Source organism: Rhinatrema bivittatum, chromosome 5 (assembly GCF_901001135.1).
Source record: "Rhinatrema bivittatum chromosome 5, aRhiBiv1.1, whole genome shotgun sequence".
NCBI lineage: Eukaryota > Metazoa > Chordata > Amphibia > Gymnophiona > Rhinatrematidae > Rhinatrema > Rhinatrema bivittatum.
In genome coordinates, this window is record NC_042619.1 from 283,932,347 (window position 1) to 283,955,792 (window position 23,446).

At 44.5% G+C, this 23,446-nt stretch overlaps 1 protein-coding gene across 1 annotated transcript in view; it reads left to right on the forward strand.

Annotated features, from left to right (window-relative positions):
* The window catches only part of LOC115092773 (disintegrin and metalloproteinase domain-containing protein 9-like), an 868,617-nt gene that overhangs the window by 185,391 nt on the left and 659,780 nt on the right, over nucleotides 1-23,446 (forward strand). Inside the window, exon 4 of the mRNA XM_029604075.1 lies at nucleotides 8,525-8,720. Coding sequence (XP_029459935.1) covers nucleotides 8,525-8,720 — 196 coding nt within the window. The remainder of the gene's footprint in view (nucleotides 1-8,524; nucleotides 8,721-23,446) is intronic.

Here is a 23,446-nt window from a genome sequence, read left to right on the forward strand (position 1 = left end):
CCCTCTGCCCACCCACCCCTAGGTTTGCTTTTCTGATATAGTCTACCTAAATACATAATTGACAACAGGATAAATTAGTAAATTGATATTCCTTAGGTGTTAACCATCAAATTACCAACATGAGGACTATCCAATGCAACTATTGTGGAGCCTTTATTCTGAGGGAGATCATCTGGAAACTTAGGGCTTGCCCCATCTGTTCACAGCTCACTTCCCTGAAAAAGGAGCTGGCAGAAGTTAAAGCTCAATTAGCTTCAATGAAGAAAGGCTCATCCTCTTTACAATATTTGGAAAGTAATTCCCCATTACCACAGAAAAACCAAAAGTCAAGGATAAAGAGATTTATAGTGGGTTCAGGCAGGATAAGACCTGTGACCCACAGGCACCCATTCTTAACAGCTGTGCAACCCACTAGTCTAACCCCCCATTCAAACAGGGCAATAAAGAACTCAATAATCAACAAGATTACAGAGGGCTCTGGTAGAATTGAACCTCTGATGCAGAGACACACACTGTATCAAGTGCAACAAGTACAAAAAGCCTTCTCTGTATTAAATACTGAAGAAGCTCTAGAGAAAAGATTGAAGTGTTATCTGAAAAGAGAGAAGAAACCCAATGCATACAGGAATTCTAGATCAGTAACCAAGGAAAAAGCTAATTGTGCTTGATGAATCTGTCACCAAAGGCACTAATCTTTCCCCTTGCACAAATGTAAAGGGAAAGGGAAAAGTGGATAACAAAACACAAGTAAAGTCACAAAAGGAGTCCAGGAACAGCAGTAACGTGAACATGGAAAGCTGGAAAGCTATGAGCACAAATGCTCATAGTTTGGGCAATAAAATCCCAGATCTGCAAGCCCTAATGGTGGAGGCAGACTTGGATTTTGTTGCTGTCACGGAGACGTGGTTCACGGAATCTCACGATTGGGATACGGCAATACCAGGCTATAACTTGTTAAGGAAGGACAGAGCGGATAGGAAAGGGGGAGGCATGACTCTTTACATCAGAAACAATATCCAAGCATCTGAGTTGCAAGGAAGATGGGGCAATGAAGAAGCACTATGGGCCAACCTAAAAAAAGATGGTACATCCATTTTTATTGGAGTGGTTTACAGGCCTCCAAACCAAAAGGAAGAGCTGGACAGAGATCTGGTTGAAGACATCCAAAAGATGGGAAAGAAGGAAGAAGTGGTGATTGTTGGAGACTTTAATTTGCCGGATGTAGACTGGAGAATCCCATCTGCAGAATCTAACAATAGTAGAGAAATAGTGGATGCTCTGCAAGGAGCTTTGTTCAAACAAATGGTAATGGAACCCACAAGAGAAGGAGCAATACTCGATTTAGTGCTCACTAATGCAGATAATGTCTCTGATGTGCAGGTGGGCACCCATCTCAGCACCAGTGATCATCAAACGGTATGGTTTAATATCACAAAAAGGATATGGAAAAGAAACACACGAACCCGAGTTTTGCAGTTCAAAAACACGGACTTTGATGAAATGGGGAAGTACCTGGAGGAAGAACGGTAGGCTGGGAGAACGAGGGAGATGTGGAACAACAGTGGACCAAACTAAAAGGAGCAATTACCAAGGCAACTAATCTATATGTTAGAAAAGTAAAGAAAAGCAAAAGAAAAATGAAACCTATCTGGTTCTCCAAGCAAGTGGCTGACAAAATAAAGGCTAAAAGAACAGCATTCAAGAAATATAAAGGATCCCAAAAGGAGGAGCACAAAGAATATCTGGTAGCACTGAGGGAGACAAAGAAAGTAATCAAGACGGCAAAAAGTCAAGCGGAAGAAAGGATTGCCAAAGAGATTAAGAGAGGTGACAAAACATTTTTCAGTTAAACCTTTATTTGGGAGGAGACGTGTATTTTGTACGTGTGCCCAATACACGTCTCCTCCCAAATAAAGGTTTAACTTGGACCGATCCCCCCAAGACTTACTAAAAGCCATGGTGGTCCAGCGGGAGTCCCAGGAGCAATCTTCCATTCTCGGGCCATCGGGCCTGCCAGGAATCAAAACGGTGCCGGTGGCCCTTTGCCCTTACCATGTGACAGGGACTACCAGTACCATTGGACCAGTAGCCCCTGTCACATGGTAAGGGCAAAGGGCCACCAGCACCATTTTGATTAGTGGCAGCCGATGGACCGAGAGGAAGAGATTGCTCCCGGGACCCCGCTGGACCAGCAGGGCTTTTAGTAAGTCTTGGCGGGAGCGGGATGGTGGGGGGGGGGGGGGGGGGGGGGGTGTGTAATTAAGTAAATTTGAAGGGTTGGGTTGGATTTAGGTTTTTTTTTTTTTTAAATAAATGTGCCCCTCCCCCCCTTCTATCCCAAAAAACACATTTTTCCCAAAGTTCGGGGAAAATCCATTTCGGGGTTTGGGCCCTCAATTCGACACTTGCGCACACATGTGCATGCCAATATAAAATTGAATGTGCATGTGTGCGCAGGTAGCAGATTTTATAACATTCATGCATCAACATGTAAATGTTAAAAAATTGCTGTGTCCAAGTGCGCATGCTGGCAACCGTGTGCACGTGGATGCCCGTGCACAGGTTTGAAAGTTACCATCTTAGGGAATAGCCACTTCTATTACTGACATGAGTGGCATGGGATCTACTTAATGTTTGGGTACTTGCCAGGTACTTTAATATGGATTGGCCACTGTTGGAAACAGGATGCTGGGCTTGATGGACCTTTGGTTGCCTAGTATGGTAACTTCTTATGTTCTTATGTATACTGAGTTTGTTTGTCCAAAAAAGCCCTTATTCAGAAGGAAGAAATACAGCTCAAGAAAAATCATTTACTGAATGTCATAACAGTCAGAGTAGTAAGAGAGATGTCATACAAAACCAGAAAATCAGGAAATGAAACAGCCCGATATCAGCTAAAGAATATGGAAAAATATCTAAATAAACCAACCCTCACCACTTTCCAGGAAAACCTAATCACATTCATTAGAGAAACCATTTATATGCCCTACAACTGATAACTCTCCTTTAGAAAGACCATTTCACATGAAAATCTACTTTCTACCCAGCAGCTGGATCAAATTTCAGCAGAGAATGCAACAATTAAAGCTTATCTGGAAAAAAAAATTCTTATCATAAGTCATTTTCTTTTACTGAATCTGACAATTGGTAAGTGCGCTTCAACAGAAAGACAGGCATTTCCCATGTTACTGTGCCTTGTTGCTATACCCCTCAAAGGTACAACTTGGGTGTATTTGAACCAATCAGTGTTGCTTTTATGCCCAGACCTTACACCTTGGAGTTCTCTTTCTCACTATGCCTTGCTGTCAAAACCCAGACTTTACACCTTGAGTTGTTATTGCCAATTTGAAGGGCTTTTTTGCACCTCACATGTTGTTGTAGTGACTTGCAACCACTCTTTGTGTTGCTTCACCCCTTTATCAGTGCCTGTCTTGGTTTTCTCTGCCACCTTTTATGCTTTGTTCCCCCTTTATGATGCCTTGGGATACTTATGACACTTTTAGTGCCAGTGTGCCACTCAAGATGCTTTCAAATGTTCATGTCACTTTTGCTGGTGCTCTTTTGGAGCCATGGGGTGTTGTTCCCACCCATACTTGCTTTCTTCCCAGTTTGTTATACTGGGGTGTTTTGTCCTCAGAACCAAAATTTGAATTTTATTTTAAAAAGGCACAGATTTTACTACCACTGCACTGCACCTGTTCTATATTTTTTTTTCTCCAATCCTTCCACAATGGCAATCCTGGTTCTCCTATCCAGTTTGATGGTTGATTACACTGGTTTGTCAAAAAAAAACCCAAACCCTCAATCAGAAGGAAGAAATATGGGCATAAGTGAAAAGATGGTCAAGAGAAACCATTTACTGAATGTAATAACAGTTAGAGCATTAAAGGATAACTCATGCCAAACCAGAAAATCAGGAAATAGAACAGCCAGAGTTCAACTACAGAATATGGAAAAAAAAGTTTAAAAAAACCCAACCCTCACAACTTATTATAAAAGCTAATCACACTCATTTGTTAAACTATTTGCATTTTCTGAATGTGATATCAGTTTTATTTGGAAAGCCCATTTCATAAGAAAATTAAAATTCCATCCAGTACCTTGGAGACTTTGTGCCACTCAGCCTTGCTTTCATGTCTAGACCTTACACATTGGAGTTATCTTTTCCACTGTGTCCTGCTGTTTTTTACCTTATACCTTGAGTTGCTAATCTATGGGGAAGCTTTTCACCTCTCATATTGCTTTGGTGTCTTGAAGCCACTGTTTGAACTGCTTGGCCAGTTTATCAGTGCCTGCCTTGGGTTTTTTTCTAAAAGAGAAATGTGAAAACATATAACAAAAACTATACGATATAGTACAACAATATTTATTATTGAACCAACCCTGTAAACATATACACCCTTAAAAATGTAAACTCACAATCATTCAACCATTCATACTCATTAAAAACAATACACTAATGACACAGTATATTTCTTACAATTCATCACATTAAAGTGCAAATACAATCTTTCACAAATTTTTTAAATTAAGAAACACTTTTCTTCATAGAGTTTCCAATGTATTTAAATACAATCGTTTATTATATATTTTATAATCTCCAACAATTTATAAAAAGTGTGGTGCTAATTTCATGCATTCACACTACGCTGTTCACTGACATCCACCGCTTCTTGATTTCTACCAGGGAAATTAGCCCTCAACTCCATTCACGTTCATCTAGTCCATGATTGTGAGTTTACATTTATAAGGCTGTATATGTTTATAGGGTTGGTTCAATAATAAATATTGTTGTACTATATCGTATAGTTTTTGTTATGTTTTCACATTTCTCTTTTGTGTATGTATGTACAATTGAATATTAGAGAAGGTGTTTTTTGAGATATTCCCTATGTATTGTTTGCCTTGGGTTTTTTCCTGCCATCTTTTCTGCTTTGTTTCCCCTTCGTGGTATAAGGTTGCCACTCAAGAATCCATCAAGTGTTCATGTCACTGCTGCTGCTGTCCTCTTTTGAAACATTGGAATGTTCTTCCCACTTGTGCTGCTTTTTTGCTCCTCTTGAAATGACTTGGAGAGCTCCTTTGCCCCTTCATGGAACCTTAAGCTACTCATGCCACTTTTGATAGTGCTTTCCACTACTTCTAATTATTTCTTCCCATAAGTTCTAAGACAATTGATTAGAAAACCCCAATTCTGGAGCCCAATAATAGGCTGCAATGTTTTCCCCATTGACTTTAATAGAAAACAAAAAAGAAATCAAATTAAAAAACAAACTTTTTTTTTTCATTCTGAAACTAAAGAAACAAATTGGGGTCTCCACAAAATGAATTTTGACATAAAACAACATTATTTTCCTGCACATCCCTAATCAGCAAGATGGAACCACTATAATAGTTTATTACTGGTAGGTGGTATATAATAAAGATGTGCATATGGTTGTTTTTTTCATGCCATTTCATTTTTTATTTCATGGGTGGGCCATTTCAGTCCACCCCCAAATTGGAATTTTTTTGTGTGTATACTTTTATTTAAAAAAAAAAAAAAATCCGCCCCCAACACTTCAGATTTAATTAAATTCAATGCCTTCCACCCTCCTGACCCTTGAAGGCTAATTGAAAGTCCCTGGTAGTCCAGCGGGGTGCCCAGGAGTGATCTTCTGTTCTCAGTAGATCAGCTGCCAGTAACCAAAATGGTGCAGGCCATCCATTCCTCCTACTATGTCACAGGGGCCAACCAATGGCACCAGTAGCCCCTGTCACATGGTAAGGGCAAAGGGCCACCAGTGCCATTTTGGTTACTGGTAGCCAACCGGCTGAGAGAGATCCCTCCCATCCCCCCCACTGAACCACCAGGGACTTTTGGTTAGTCTTCAGAGGGGTCGGGTGGATGGGGGGCATTGCATTTAATTAAATCTGACGAGTTGGGGCAGGTTTTTGGATGTTTTTATTTTCTAGGTGTGCAATTTTGGGGAAAAATAACTCAAGGAAAACCACACAAAATTTTGTGGGTTTTCCTTTTGTTTTTCTCCCTTCCTGAAATGCAATGAAATAGGAAATGTTGTCTTTATTTCCTATTTCATTGCAAACAAATGCACATCTCTAGTATATAAATTGATTATATAGACAAATCAACCTACAATCAGAGTATTTTTAATGTCATAAAACATTATTTCCTGCACTTCATACTGAGTGAAGTTAGAATTTACAAGTTGATTACTGAAGCCAAAATCTTCTCTGTACCAGTGAGCAGGAACTCATTTACAGGTCGATCCTGTAAGGCCGCGGTAATAACAGTGCGGCAGTGTCAGGCGCACCCTTCCTCCCCACACGCACAGTTCTCTTCACTAACTCCCCGATACTCTCTTCTAATCGCATGCAAATGCATGCCGCGGCTTTAAAGCGGTAGGGAAGGGTTATGCCCGCGTAACCCATTTTACTGTATAGGCGCTTAATACAGCGCCTATACAGTAACCAGGGTGTGCTGGTACCTGTCATTTCAAATGTCATTTCAAATGACATTTGAAATGACAGGCACCATGAAGTGAAAAAAAAAAAATACCAAAATATGTAAAAACCTGAGTGTTCAAAAAAAAAAAAAAATTAAATACCTGTCGGAGGGCCGCGTGGGTCCAGGCGGCGGCGGCGGGAGCCGGGTGGTCGCGTGTTAAATCTAGGCCGCGGGCGGGTGGGCGCCTGTTCCAGGCGGCAGCGGCAGCGGCGGCGGGGGGACACGCGTTAGTTCGAGACGGTCGGTGGGCGGCGGGTGGTCGCGTGTTAAATCTAGGCCGGGTCGCACAGGCGCGCATTCATTCATCCAGGCGGAGGAGCCGGCGGCGAAAGCCGCCGGCTCCGCCTGAATGAATGCGCGCCTGTGCGACCCCTGCGATTCGGCGCTCAAGGCAGTCACAGCATTCATTCACTGCCGGTGGGGGCTGCCGGCAGCCCCCACCGGCAGTGAATGAATGTGACCCCTGCGATTCGGCGCTCAAGGCAGTCACATGCCGTGACGTCACGGCATGTGACTGCCTTGAGCGCCAAATCGCAGGGGTCGCACAGGCGCGCATTCATTCACTGCCGGTGGGGGCTGCGAGGCAGCCCCCCACCGGCAGTGAATGAATGCTGTGACTGCCTTGAGCGCCGAATCGCAGGGGTCGCACAGGCGCGCATTCATTCAGGCGGAGCCGCCTGCTTTCGCTGCCGGCTCCTCCGCCTGGATGAATGAATGCGCGCCTGTGCGGACCCGGCCTAGATTTAACACGCGACCACCCGCCGCCCACCGACCGTCTCGCACTAACGCGTGTCCCCCCGCCGCCGCTGCCGCTGCCGCCTGGAACAGGCGCCCACCCGCCCACGGCCTAGATTTAACACGCGACCACCCGGCTCCTGCCGCCGCCGCCTGTACCCACGCGGCCCTCCGACAGGTATTTAAAAATTTTTATTTTTTTTTCTGACAGGTTTTATGTGTCCCACATCATTACATTTTCTCGATCATCTCTGTATCGCTTTTTTTTTAATTGTGTTTTATTGTTTTTGAGTGTCTTAAGCGGTGTCGATGGATTTGTTACTAGACTCACAGTCCTAACTCCTACTAGGGGGAGGCGGTAAACAAACACGTTACGGCCGCGGCAAAACAGTGCATTACTAATGAGATAACCTGAGCGCGCATTACGGTATCGGAGGGGAATAGCTAATTCCTTCATTATACAGCTAATTCGTTCATTTACATGCCGGGTGGGGAAGGGTTACGCGTCTGTTTTAAGAAGCGCTACGGACGCGCGAAACTGGAGACTGTATCGCTGGTTTGCCTTACGCGTCCGAATTGTGCGCAGCGAGCTCGTTACAGACGAGAAATCTTCAAATGAATGTTACTGTATCGAGCTGTTAGGAAGTGAATCAGTCCTAATCCCAATTAGCAAAATACAAAGATGATGCAGTTTTTTCCTGTGGAAGCAAGGTATGAGGCATTGAGGGGATAGTTACACTATTACAGGTTTGGCCAAAGGGAAAATTGAGTATGTGTTTTCCTTCATAGCATCTTGATGAGATCTATTTGAATATAAAAACAACAACAAAAACTAAGGTGGTACTAATGCACCAGTTTGGCTCAGGTAGTCTTATTATATTCACATCTAATGGAATTGAGATTTGATCAACCTCTAAAATATCTGAAAGTCAGAAATCTTCTAACCCAAGGCACATTATCACTGTAGGACCAATTTCCAATTTAATCTTACAACATGACTCTAGAGAGGTTGAATTTAGTTAATAAAGGTTTTTTGTCCTTCTTGCTATCACCCATATTATAAGCAAAATATTAAATATAATAATAATAAAAGATACTGGCTTTAACTGTCATGCATGTAGTAATAATATCACAGGATAAAAAAAGTTCTCTGCCTCCATCAAGTGATGAGGAACTAAACCCAATTGATCTGGACTAGTGTAACAGAAAGAAAGAAAAGGACAATATCATGTAAGTCTAAATTTATCCATATTTATAGTATTTACTATTTTCTATTCACAGTTTATTAAGAAAGGGAAACCTTGCAGGTTACCTATTAGTGAATGTGATCTTGCGGAGTACTGCTCTGGGGCATCAGAAACGTGTCCTCCTGATACATATGCTCAAAATGGGACACCATGCAATAACGGCCAGTCTATCTGTTACAATAATAATTGCTATGATCCTGACAGACATTGCAGAACAATGTTTGGGAAAGGTAAACAATATATTTTTTTAAATTTCTTTTTAATAATCAGGTTTTCCTTTTATTCTATAATATGCATAGAATATTACCAATATTGCTGAAATACAAGTGAAAGATTAATTGTATCCTAGGGGTAATCCAGGATTCAGGACTTTTAGGTTTAATATTTCTCACAGGACAAGCAGGATGGTAGTCCTTACATATGGGTGACATCACAGGATGGAGCCCAATCACGGAACACTTTTGTCAAAGTTTCTAGAATTTTGACTGGCACCTACTGGGCATGCCCAGGATGGCACTAACCCTGCAACCAGCAGGGGCCACCCTTCAGTCTTCTTTTTTCCGCGCAGCAGTAGCCACGTGGGTTAAGAAGCTCTACACAGATTCCTGATAGGAATTTTCCTTCCGGAATTACCTCATAATTTAATACCACACAGGGGTCCCCCTATTCAATTTTTGCATCCGGGGTAATCCGGTAAGTTTTTTACAGGATTCCGGTCGATTCCCATCGAGTTCAGCCCTCATGGCCTACTGGCTGTTGACCACACAGTGGCTAGATTTTTTGAGAGGCCATGGCGTCGGGGTTCCATTGATGCCCCAACTGCACTTGCACAATGTCCATTACTGACCCTCACAAGGTCTGTGTAATGTGTCTAGGGAGAGAGCATGATGTCCTTACTTGCACCAAATGTGCCCTTATGACACCAAAAGGTCGCAAGGCTAGAATGGGGAAGATGGAACTTCTCTTTCAATCACAAACTCCAACGCCGTCCATAGCCTCCATGTCATCCGAGCCGACACCGTCTACGTCACCAAAAAACAAAGAGGAAGGCGGTCTAGAAAAGCCGTGAGGAACACAAAAGAAGATAGCCGGAAGTCCTTCGAAAATTCTTTATTGAATGCCCGACTCTAGGCCTGAGTATCGCCCAACAAAGGCTGCTTCAGGGGCTACAATAAATAATAAATAACAATAAATAATTATAAAAATATCAAACACACTCATTAAAATTAATTAAAATAAGTTGGATTAAAAATAACTAAAAATAATTTAAAATAAAACAGACGCATGAAAAACTCCAAATAGACATTAAAACTATACACTGATAATTAATTAAGAATGTGCAGCAATAAAACAGAAGAACAGAGGAGGGACCTAGAACAAAACATGGAATCAAATAATTCTTGAACAGGTGTTTTAAAATGAACATTGAAAATTATTCATAAGTAATACCTGAACGGACTATGAAAATGGCTTATTCATAAGTCAGCTTAATCAATGGGATAACATCACAGGCTAAAATATAAGAACAAATGTTAATAAATACGTGAATAAAACAATATTAAAAAATTGTGTGAAAATTGTATATAATTTAATACATTTTGATTACCTTCCTTGATTGTCTTCAATGGACTTAAAGGTTTATTCTATTCATTGATGCAAGCAAATGTTATACATCCATCCATCAATTGGGAATTCCTCGATTGTGGGCAAGAGCAGTTTAAAGATTCAACTAAAAAAATGTTTTAATAAAAGAAGAAAAATCTTTAATCCAGTAGCACACTTAGTCTTAATTATACAAAAAAATAAGAAAAAGTCACATGGTGTGTAATATGCATTAAAAATACTAAAAAATAAATAAATAAATAAAAAATAATAAATAATAGTGTGGGAATAATATATTATAAGAGCATATGTCACGATAAGACTACTAGGGACATATATCTATTCAAAAGTGAAGTAAAAAACATAAAAGTGAAAAGTGATATTTATTATGATTATATCATCAGTGTAAATCTACTATAGATAAAAAACAAATGTGTGTTACTATTGATGACGACAAAACTGAAAAAAAGATGGATGTATAGCAAAATTGCTTACCTTGTAATAGGTGTTATCCCAGGACAGCAGGATGTAGTCCTCACATATGGGTGACGTCACTGACGGAGCCCTAAGGCGGGAAAGCTTTCTGTCAAAGTTTCTAGAAACCTTTGACTGGCCCTGTGAGGCCACTGAGCATGCCCAGCATGCTATGATATTCTCTGCCACAGGTGTCTCTCTTCAGTCTCGTATGTAGCTCTAAGCTTTAGCAAAAATAAAATAATAAAACGTAGCTAGATAGTGCCCATCTCACATACATGACCATTTACATAAGACTTAGTTAAGAGTATGCGCTCAGGAGAAGGCTACACGAACCAATAGTGAAGCTCCACAGTAAGGAGTTTCCAGTTTTGCTCTTGCAGTCTTCCTTGAGAGCACACAATGAGCTTTCAGTTGAATGGCCTAGGCCATATGGTCTTGCATGTGAGACATGTGCCTAGTTACAATGGTCAGTGGCACTCTAGGTTTCAAGGTCATGTGGTTCCCAACCCCTTTATCTAGTGAACCCTTAAGACAAAAACCACACAATGAAATGACACAGCCAGAAAGTTAAGTATCAAACATGTGACCACTTTAACAATTGTAGTTAACAGAATAAAGCAAATCAACATCATTGATAATCACATTCTGCAAGGGACAAGACATCAAATAGCACATGACATTGTAACTGAAATGACAAGCACATTTAGTGTGGAACTATACATAAGAACATAAGAAAATGCCATACTGGGTCAGACCAAGGGTCCATCAAGCCCAGCATCCTGTTTCCAACAGTGGCCAATCCAGGCCATAAGAACCTGGCAAGTACCCAAAAACTAAGTCTATTCCATGTTACCATTGCTAATGGCAGTGGCTATTCTCTAAGTGAACTTAATAGCAGGTAATGGACTTCTCCTCCAAGAACTTATCCAATTCTTTTTTAAACACAGCTATACTAACTGCACTAACCACATTCTCTGGCAACAAATTCCAGAGTTCAATTGTGCGTTGAGTAAAAAAGAACTTTCTCCGATTAGTTTTAAATGTGCCCCATGCTAACTTCATGGAGTGCCCCCTAGTCTTTCTACTATCTGAAAGAGTAAATAACCGATTCACATCTACCCATTCTAGACCTCTCATGATTTTAAACACCTCTATCATATCCCCCCTCAGCCGTCTCTTCTCCAAGCTGAAAAGTCCTAACCTCTTTAGTCTTTCCTCATAGGGGAGTTTTTCCATTCCCCTTATCATTTTGGTAGCCCTTCTCTGTACCTTCTCCATCGCAATTATATCTTTTTTGAGATGCAGCGACCAGAATTGTACACAATATTCAAGGTGCGGTCTCACCATGGAGCGATACAGAGGCATTATGACATTTTCCGTTTTATTCACCATTCCCTTTCTAATAATTCCCAACATTCTGTTTGCTTTTTTGACTGCCGCAGCACACTGTACCAAAGATTTCCATGTGTTATCCACTATGACACCTAGATCTCTTTCTTGGGTTGTAGCACCTAATATGGAACCCAACATTGTGTAATTATAGCATGGGTTATTTTTCCCTATATGCATCACCTTGCACTTATCCACATTAAATTTCATCTGCCATTTGGATGCCCAATTTTCCAGTCTCACAAGGTCTTCCTGCAATTTATCACAATCTGCTTGTGATTTAACTACTCTGAACAATTTTGTGTCATCTGGATATTTGATTATCTCACTCGTCATATTTATTTCCAGATCATTTATAAATATATTGAAAAGTAAGGGTCCCAATACAGATCCCTGAGGCACTCCACTGTCCACTCCCTTCCACTGAGAAAATTGCCCATTTAATCCTACTCTCTGTTTCCTGTCTTTTAGCCAGTTTGCAATCCACGAAAGGACATCGCCACCTATCCCATGACTTTTTACTTTTCCTAGAAGCCTCTCATGAGGAACTTTGTCAAACGCCTTCTGAAAATCCAACTACACTGCATCTACCGGTTCACCTTTATCCACATGTTTATTAACTCCTTAAAAAAAAGTGAAGCAGATTTGTGAGGCAAGACTTGCCCTGGGTAAAGCCATGCTGACTTTGTTCCATTAAACCATGTCTTTCTATATGTTCTGTGATTTTGATGTTTAGAACACTTTCCACTATTTTTCCTGGCACTGAAGTCAGGTTAACCGGTCTGTAGTTTCCCGGTTCGCCCCTGGAGCCCTTTTTAAATATTGGGGTTACATTTGCTATCCTCCAGTCTTCAGGTACAATGGATGATTTTAATGATAAGTTACAAATTTTTACTAATAGGTCTGAAATTTCATTTTTTAGTTCTTTCAGAACTCTGGGGTGTATATCATCTGGTCCAGGTGATTTACTACTCTTCAGTTTGTCAATCAGGCCTACCACATCTTCTAGGTTCACCGTGATTTGATTCAGTCCATCTGAATCATTACCCATGAAAACCTTCTCCATTACGGGTACCTCCCCAACATCCTCTTCAGTAAACACTGAAGCAAAGAAATCATTTAATCTTTCCGCAATGGCCTTATCTTCTCTAAGTGCCCCTTTAACCTCTCGATCATCTAACAGTCCAACTGACTCCCTCACAGGCTTTCTGCTTCGGATATATTTAAAAAAGTTTTTACTGTGAGTTTTTGCCTCTACAGCCAACTTCTTTTCAAATTCTCTCTTAGCCTGTCTTATCAATGTCTTACATTTAACTTGCCAACGTTTATGCTTTATCCTATTTTCTTCTGTTGGATCCTTCTTCCAATTTTTGAATGAAGATCTTTTGGCTAAAATAGCTTCTTTCACCTCCCCTTTTAACCATGCCGGTAATCGTTTTGCCTTCTTTCCACCTTTCTTAATGTGTGGAATACATCTGGACTGTGCTTCTAGAATGGTATTTTTTAACAATGACCACGCCTCTTCGAAATTTTTTACTTTTGTAGCTGCTCCTTTCAGTTTTTTTCTAACAATTTTTCTCATTTTATCAAAGTTTCCCTTTTGAAAGTTTAGCACGAGAGCCTTGGATTTGCATACTGTTCCTTTTCCAGTCATTAAATCACATTTGATCATATTATGATCACTATTGCCTAGCGGTCCCACCACCGTTACCTCTCTCACCAAGTACTGTGCTCCACTGAGAATTAGATCTAAAATTGCTCCCTCTCTCGTCGGTTCCTGAACCAATTGCTCCATAAAGCTATCATTTATTCCATCCAGGAACGTTATCTCTCTAGCTTGTCCCGATGATACATTTACCCAGTCAATATTGGGGTAATTGAAGTCTCAAAAAAAGGGGGGAAACTGAATCCAATTTTAAATTTTTGCCTACAGTCACGGTGTCATCAAGCCAGACGTTGTGATTTCACCCAAAATCCAACCGGACCTCTAATCATTCACCATCACTTTAAAATCTATATTTATTAATTAAACTAATTTTTGTAGATTTTTTTAAATTTTTAAATATATCATAAAAAATCCAGTCAAAAAAGACTTTCAAAGAAACAAAGTTAGTTGAAAAGTCCACTCCATTGACAATGTGAAGAGGGTAAATTAGTGAGCACTAGGGATGTGAATCGTGTGCCATATCGTCTTAACGATTGAAATTGTGTGGCAGGAGAAGAAAATCGTGTTAGGCACGATTATTTCGTTGAAAAATCATTAAAAATCGTTTTTTCCGATTAGTGCGCACTAACTCCCGTTAGTGCGCACTAACAGAAATTGATACAATTTGACACTTTTCAGGTCAGTTAAGGTCAGTTTAGGAATGAATATGTATTCCTATTGGCTGCCCTCTTATTTATTCATGTTACCAAGGTTCCCACTGACAGTATATGGGGGATGGGAAATGGAAACAGTTGGTAGCTTGACAAAAAAAGTAATGTGATCAGTCAATGTGACTAGAACTTGTGCCCTAACCCTGATACCAGGGGTGTTGTGATCTTCATGTACACACAGTGCCCTATCCCTATTAATACCAGGAGTGTTGTGATCTTCCTACACACAGTGCCCTAACCCTGGCACCAGGGGTGTTGTGATCTTCCTGCACACAGTGCCCTAACCCTGGCACCAGGGGTGTTGTGATATTCATGTACACACAGTGCCCTATCCCTATTAATACCAGGAGTGTTGTGATCTTCCTGCACACAGTGCCCTAAACCTGGCACCAGGGGTGTTGTGATCTTCATGCACACAGTGCCCTATCCCTATTAATACCAGGTGTGTTGTGATCTTCCTGCACACAGTGCCCTAACCCTGGCACCAGGGGTGTTGTGATCTTCCTGCACACAGTGCCCTATCCCTATTAATACCAGGAGTGTTGTGATCTTCCTGCACACAGTGCCCTAACCCTGATACCAGGGGTGTTGTGATCTTCCTGCACACAGTGCCCTAACCCTGGCACCAGGGGTGTTGTGATCTTCATGCACACAGTGCCCTATCCCTATTAATACCAGGAGTGTTGTGATCTTCCTGCACACAGTGCCCTAACCCTGGCACCAGGGGTGTTGTGATCTTCATGCACACAGTGCCCTATCCCTATTAATACCAGGAGTGTTGTGATCTTCCTGCACACAGTGCCCTAACCCTGGCACCAGGGGTGTTGTGATCTTCCTGCACACAGTGCCCTATCCCTATTAATACCAGGAGGGTTGTGATCTTCCTGCACACAGTGCCCTAACCCTGATACCAGGGGTGTTGTGATCTTCCTGCACACAGTGCCCTAACCCTGGCACCAGGGGTGTTGTGATCTTCCTGCACACAGTGCCCTATCCCTATTAATACCAGGAGTGTTGTGATCTTCCTGCACACAGTGCCCTAACCCTGATACCAGGGGTGTTGTGATCTTCCTGCACACAGTGCCCTAACCCTGGCACCAGGGGTGTTGTGATCTTCATGTACACACAGTGCCCTATCCCTATTAATACCAGGAGTGTTGTGATCTTCCTGCACACAGTGCCCTAACCCTGACACCAGGGGTGTTGTGATCTTCCTGCACACAGTGCCCTATCCTATACCAGGAGTGTTGTGATCTTCCTGGACACAGTGCCCTAATCCTGACACCAGGGGTGTTGTGATCTTCCTGCACACAGTGCCCTATCCCTATTAATACCAGGAGTGTTGTGATCATCCTGCACACAGTGCCCTAACCCTGACACCAGGGGTTTTGTGATCTTCCTGCATGCAGTGCCCTATCCCGCCTGCATTACTAGTGAGAGGCTGGCTTCACAGACAGGGGGGAGCTTCCTGACCCTCACTCCTCCCCTCCCCATGTCCCAGCCAGTGAATGGTGTGTGGGTGAGGGGGGGGGGGAGGATGGTGAAGGGTGAGACAGCTCCTTCCCTGCATTACTAGTGAGAGGCTGGCTTCACAGACAGGGGGGAGCTTCCTGACCCTCACTCCTCCCCTCCCCATGTCCCAGCCAGTGAATGGTGTGTGTGGGTGAGGGGGGGGGGGGGGATGGTGAGGCTGAAACAGCTCCTTCCCTGCATTACTAGTGAGAGGCTGGCTTCTCAGACAGGAGGGAGCTGCCTGACCCTCACTCCTCCCCTCCCCATGTCCCCAGCCAGTGAATGGTGTGTGGGTGAGGGGGGGGGGGGGGATGGTGAAGGGTGAGACAGCTCCTTCCCTGCATTACTAGTGAGAGGCTGGCTTCACAGACAGGGGGGAGCTGCCTGACCCTCACTCCTCCCCTCCCCATGTCCCAGCCAGTGAATGGTGTGTGGGTGAGGGGGGGGGGGGAGGATGGTGAAGGGTGAGACAGCTCCTTCCCTGCATTACTAGTGAGAGGCTGGCTTCACAGACAGGGGGGAGCTTCCTGACAAAAATAAAAATAATAAACAAACAAGTTCTAGTCACATGAGTGATGATCATCACATTACTTTTTTTGTCAAGCTTCCAACTGTTTCCATTTCACATCCCCCCAACCATTACCTCAGTGGGAACCTTGGTAACATCAATAGATAAGAGGGCAGCCAGCCAATAGGAACACATATTCATTCCTAACTGACCTTTACTGACCTGGAAAGTGTCAATTTGTATCATTTTCTGTTAGTGCGCACTAACTCCCGTTAGTGCGCACTAACACGATTTAACAATTTTTAACGATAAATCGTTAGAATTTCTATTGTTTTGTGTTCTATAACGATTTAAGACGATATTAACATTATCGGACGATAATTTTAATCGTTGAAAAACGATTCACATCCCTAGTGAGCACTCTCTCAATACATAATATACACACAACCCGACAACACGGCCGGTGTTTCGCATAACGCGCTTCCTCAGGGGCATCTAAATAACATTCAGCACAGGAGTATTTGCCTAAAAAACCAAAGAAACAGTCTCAGCAACTTTTCTTCAATAAAAATAGAAAGAAGACTTATCTGACCGCCATAGGCTACCGATTCAAAATGGACACGAAGTCTCCAGGATTCTTCTGCATCGCAAGGAGGAACGAGGCTGACGTCTACGTGTTCAATAAATATTCAGCAGATGTGACGTCACATGATGACGTGTAAATTGTCACAGACCTCATTGATTGATGAAAATCATAAATGAAACAAGCACTATATCATAGGAAAAATAACATATTAGTAACTAATGAATTGAAAAGAACCAGATAAAGTATAAAACATTATCCCAGGAAAGTATGTAGTTCAAGATCAGCATTTAATCCTGCCGGATTCACTATCCCCAAACGGTAGATCCAGCGCTGTTCTAATTTTAAAAGTTGTGCTTCACGATTGCCCCCACGCCAGTGTATCGGTACATGATCGATGGCACAGAAAGTAAGATCACTGAATTCATGTTTATATGCCAAACAATGTGCAACCAAAGGCTCATCGATGCGGGAATTTTTTATATTATATTATATTGGCCTATAAACAAAAATTCCCGCATCGATGAGCCTTTGGTTGCACATTGTTTGGCCTATAAACATGAATTCAGTGATCTTACTTTCTGTGCCATCGATCATGTACCGATACACTGGCATGGGGGCAATCGTGAAGCACAACTTTTAAAATTAGAACAGCACTGGATCTACAGTTTGGGGACAGTGAATCCGGCAGGATTAAATGCTGATATCGAAATACATACTTTCCTGGGATAATGTTTTATACTTTATCTGGTTCTTTTCAATTCATTGGTTACTAATATGTTATTTTTCCTATGATATAGTGCTTGTTTCATTTATGATTTTCATCAATCAATGAGGTCTGTGACAATTTACACGTCATCATGTGACGTCACATCTGCTGAATATTTATTGAACACGTAGACGTCAGCCTCGTTTCCTCCTTGCGATGCAGAAGAATCCTGGAGACTTCGTGTCCATTTTGAATCGGTAGCCTACGGCGGTCAGATAAGTCTTCTTTCTATTTTTATTGAAGAAAAGTTGCTGAGACTGTTTCTTTTGTTTTTAGACAAATACTCCTGTGCTGAATGTTATTTAGATGCCCCTGAGGAAGCACGTTATGCGAAACAGCGGCCGTGTTGTCGGGCTGTGTGTATATTATGTATTGAGAGAGTGCTCACTAATTTACCCTCTTCACATTGTCAATGGAGTAGACTTTTCAACTAACTTTGTTTCTTTGAAAGTCTTTTTTGACTGGATTTTTTATGATATATTTAAAAATTTAAAAAAATCTACAAAAATTAGTTTAATTAATAAATAAACGGGTAGATTTTCAAAGCTGTAAGCGCGGGAAAACAGGCACTTAAGCGCATAAACCGGAGTGGCGCGCACAACCTGAATTTTGCATAGCGGTATTTATGCGTGTAAGTGGACCTGCGCGAGCAACATTACGCAAATACAAAAGGGGCGTGTCGGGGGCGTGTCGGGGGGCGTGTCTGGGCGGAGACCGAACCTATGCGTATAAAACGTATTTTATAAGGGACACGCATAACGTCACCGGCGCGCGCATACGAATTCGCTCGCGTAGATTTACTTCTGCTTTTTTTGTGCGCAAGGAAGGAGTGAAGGCCCTGCGGCTGTGTCTGACATCACTACAGTTCCAGACATCCTGTAGAAGGGCAGAAGGTGGACAGGAGAGGGCCTGGGGGAGTACCCGCTGTAAACTGGGACAGTGGCACCGTTGTCCATACACAACGTTAATGTGCGTATAGGAGAGAGAGCCGCAGGAGCATCTAGACTGCCAGTCATTGCTAATTCCACAATCTACACATGTTCACTGCAGCAGCAATATACGTGCTGGAATCCCTAAGGCTCAGAAGGGAAAGAGAGAGGAGGAGGAGGAGAAGGCAGCTGAGACGGAGACGCTACCCGTTACACCGGGTCTACAGGACCCGCACCCATTTCTGGACCTGTCTGAGGAGGAAGTAATGACCCGGTACAGATTTGATAAGGAGACCATACTGTCCCTCTGCAGAATGTTAGAGGGTGACCTGCAACCACGCACGCAAAGGAGCCAGGCCTTGCCTGTAGACGTCAAGGTGACTACCTTCCTTGCATTCTGGCTACCGGCACCTTCCAAACCCCGCTTGGCCTGACGTCTGGAATCACTCAGGGTGCCACCTCAACATGTCTGGAGCAGGCCCTGGCTGCCCTGCTGCGACACACACACCACTTTATCTCCTTCCCCATCAGTAGAGAGGAACAGCATGGAACCATGAGAGACTTCTACCAAATAGCACGCTTCCCCTCGGTCTTGGGAGCTATTGATTGCACCCACGTGCCCCTAAGGGCACCAGGAGCAGATGAGGCCATCTACCGCAATCGCAAGGGATTCCACTCACTAAACATGCAGGTGGTGTGCAATGCCAAGGGCCTCATCACGAACGTAGTGCCTCGCTTTCCTGGATCCACCCACGACGCCTACATTCTCACCCAATCAAGGATCTATGAAGAATTCCAGCTGCGTCACATCACTGGGGGCTGGCTCCTAGGTAGTAGAGCAACAAACAACAGCACCCACCTATCTTTGTACAATCACTAGCTATAGGGTGCCACAGTAGGCATTCTATGTGTAAGCCCTGTGAGCTGAACGCCAGTGATCCACACACATTATCTAACCGTCTGATTATCTTGTATGTTACAGGTGACAGAGGCTATCCCCTCAAATCATGGCTCATGGTCCCCATGGCCTGCCCCAACATGGCAGCTGAGATGCGCTACAACAGGGCACACCGTAGGACCAGGGCTGTCATCGAGAGAACATTTGGCATCCGGAAATCACGCTTCTGCTGTCTGGACAGATCCGGTGGGTGCCTCCTGTACTCCTCTGCTAAGGTGTGTGAGATATTCCTAGCCTGCTGTATCCTACATAATCTGGCAATTAACCAGACACATCCCTGTACCTGAGGATGGACTGGAAGACAATGAGGAGGAGGAGGAGGAGGAGGACAGACAGCTGTCCATGGAGGAACTGGATGAATACATCGCCTGAGCCAAAGGCGGGGAATACGAGAAAGGAACAGTCTCATAGACAGCCATTTCCGTAGGTGATAACTGTGCATTTATTTACAGGTGTGACAAATGTGATACTGAATAAACATAATTGAACAACAGAAATCCTGTGACAGGTCAACTTCTTTGCCCGTCCCCTCCTACGAGCCTCGGAAAGCCTAGACTGGCCCACCCGGGTACTGCGGCGCAGGGGACTCCTGGCCACTGCTGACACCTGCCCTCAGAGGGCACGGTGCCTGGGGCCACATCTGGGGCATGGCTACATGATGGCATAGCCAGGGGCAATAGCTCTGCAGCTCGTGGTGGTGGTGGAGGAGGAGGCCGGTGGAACACAGGCAGGTGCAGGCGGGGGTGCCATCCACTCATAGCCTGCAGGAGGCTGAGGTGCTAGTGCCACAGGTGGCACAGGTGGAGGTACCACCTCAGGGGCCCCTGCATGGTCAGGTGGCATCCATGGGTATGGAGGCATCCATGGCCATGGGAGCCACCGGTGGTGGGTGGCTGTAACGGGAGCGGGGCTGTATGGGAGGCTGTACGGGATGGCATGCGCTGAACCAACTACATCCACACTCCGTCTGCTGCTCAGTGGCCCGGCAATTGGCTTGGAGGCCCCCTCAAGGCGCTCATACCCCTCCCTCACAGTGAGACGGAGGGCACTGGCCTTCCTGCTGGATTATGTCCGACAGGCCAGAGATGGCAGCCAAGATGCTGGCACCCCTGCCGTACAAGTGTCTCTGCCGGCCCGGTAACCTGGTCGGCCTGGGGCTCAGGATGGTCGGATGCACTGCTGTCCTGCTGAACATCAGGTTCCACTTCAGCGAGCGGTTCGTCCGGTTCCTCTCCCTGCTGCTCTTCCTCAGGCTGCTCCATGCGCTGACGGTCTTCCCCTCCTCCTCTTCAGACGAGTCACGGAGCACCTGCACACGCCGGTACTGGCATTGGGGCCTAGGTGCAGGGTCCGGGTTTGCTCATCATTCTGGCTCCCCTAAATGGTAAAGCATATGGGTATTAGCACACTGACAATAGGGGTGTGATGTATATATACATATACATATATATATATATATATATATATATATATATATATATATATATAGCCATATACACAGGTGGTAGTCACATGGCAGGTGTCAAGACACCTCTGGGGTATCATTAGTGGCTGCCAACCAGACACATGTAGCACCTGCCCTACAACCAGCTCAGGACACAGGAGCGTTCTCAGTGGGGCTTGCATGGAATGTGGGACCCTACCAGGCCAAACCAAAACCCTCAACCTAAATCAAGGCACACTGTTTCTGCACTCCACGACCACATGACCTATGCAATATGGTATGTGCCTGTGCAGTGCATGTGTGTTACAGGAGGTGAAAAGGAAACAAATAGGGAAAGGTGGGCTGTGCGCAGGGGCTGTGCGCACAGCCCCTGCGCACAGCCCCTGCGCACAACCCCTGCGCACAGCCCTGCGCACAACCCCTGTGCACAGCCCCTGCGCGTGTCTGTGGGGTGGGGAAGAGGGAGAGGGCAACTTTGCAAGGTGGGAACCTGAAATGGACACAGGGTTGGCTATACAGGTGAACAGTAAATCAGTAATCAGTACCTATAGGTTACATGAACACATATGAACACATATGAACACATATGCTGCTCTACTGTGAGATGGGAGAAGAGGGGGTAGGGGGGATATACCAAGGTGTTGGTCTGCATACCTTGCTGCCCTGCACGGCGCATGGAGTCCAGGTGGCCAACGCCACCCACAGCTGCTTCCGATAGGGTTCCCAGAATCAGCTGCTCCAAGGCTGTAAAGGTGATGCGGCTCCTTCCACCTTCAGCAAGTCGCCTGGCCTGCTTCCGCTTCACCACTCGCCGCATGTCCCTCCACTTATGCATCAGTTCGGCAATACTGCGGTTGTGGTGGAACACCGAATTCACAGTATGCCTGATGCGCCTCCAGATTTGCTCTTTTGCGTACGCACCCACCGTACGCGACTGTGGGCCATACAGCATATCCCTCTGCCGCATAACATGCTCCACCAGCATGTCCACCTTCCCTGGCAAGAAGTTGGGCTTCCTGAGAAGGACAGGTTGTGCCTGAGCCTGAGCCATGGTGAGGATGGGCGGTGAGTAGCCCACTCATCCTTTTAAAGTGACCTCAATTTGTGCGCGGCCCTCCCCAGTGGGGCGTAACATATGCGCACAGCTGATCCCATCAGCGTAAATACCAAGCACGCGCGCGAATGATTAAAATCCATGCGGAACATGTGCGTGCTGGGTTATTTGTGCGCGCCGCCTATCTATTTTAATTAATATGTTCGTACTGCCTATCTATTTCCATACAGATATGCGCGTAATTACCTATGAAACAGCTGGGCGTGCAGCCATTACCCAATTTAGCCCACATGTGCGTGCTGTTGCAATCCCAAACCCGTAATGACGGTATGGAACTAGCCCTTTCTGTGACAGCTACATAGCCAGTGCAGTGCAGGTCCGAGAGGCAGGTGACACGTCGACTACACTAGTTAGCGTTCAGAGATGTGTGGGCTCAGCAGCCTACTGACAATAGCTACTCAATCAGGGCCAGCTGCTAATCAGCACCTCCATCTGAGGGTGGGAGGTACTGATTAGCAGCTGGCTCCGAATGAGTTGGCCTTCCCAGTAGGCTGCTGAGCTCACACGTCTCTGCACATACTACTCATTCCTGCGTATGACGACTTCAGAGGGATATGTTGTAGGTAAGGTCGCTTTACCGGAGCGTTGGAGGGGGGTTCGCAGGTGTTATTCGTGGCTCCTTCACTGTAGTGTCTGATAACTGCTCAGCAGGGTTAGATATGAAGGGGGACAATCGCTGTCTAACGTGTGTAGTCGGCTTCTCACCAGCCTCTCGGACCTGCAATGCACTGGCGTTATAGGTGTTCAGGATGTATGTCAGTGCATTGCGCCCACTATAGCAGGGCTCCGACCAGCTTACAGACCCGTCACATAGACTATCGGCCAACCCCTCGCCATCGCCTACAGTAATAGAACGGACACTATCTACGTACATGTACGGTCTACTAGCTCTGCGCACATGTCCGGCAGGTCTTAGCTATGCGCACATGGCCGCTAGCGTCTACGGGCTGGCTCGGCAGCCGTATTGGTGTTAGGCTAAGGTGGGACAGGAGACCCTAAACTTACCTCTTGTAACTGACGTTTTGCATAGCAGCTGTGGCCTGTATATTCTGTGTATGTACTGTTCAAATGCAGATTACAGTTGCTGCAAAGCTGAGATGCGTTACACCAGGTCCGGTTAGCCAGCAATGCAGAGAGATGCGCCTGATCCATGACGTCACAGCATATGGACGCCGTATCCACTGGAGTACGAAATAGACGCTAGCGGCCATGTGCGCATGGCTAGAGACCCTGCGGACATGTGCGCATGCCTAGACCCTGCGGACCTGTGCGCATAGCCATAGACGCCTAGCGGC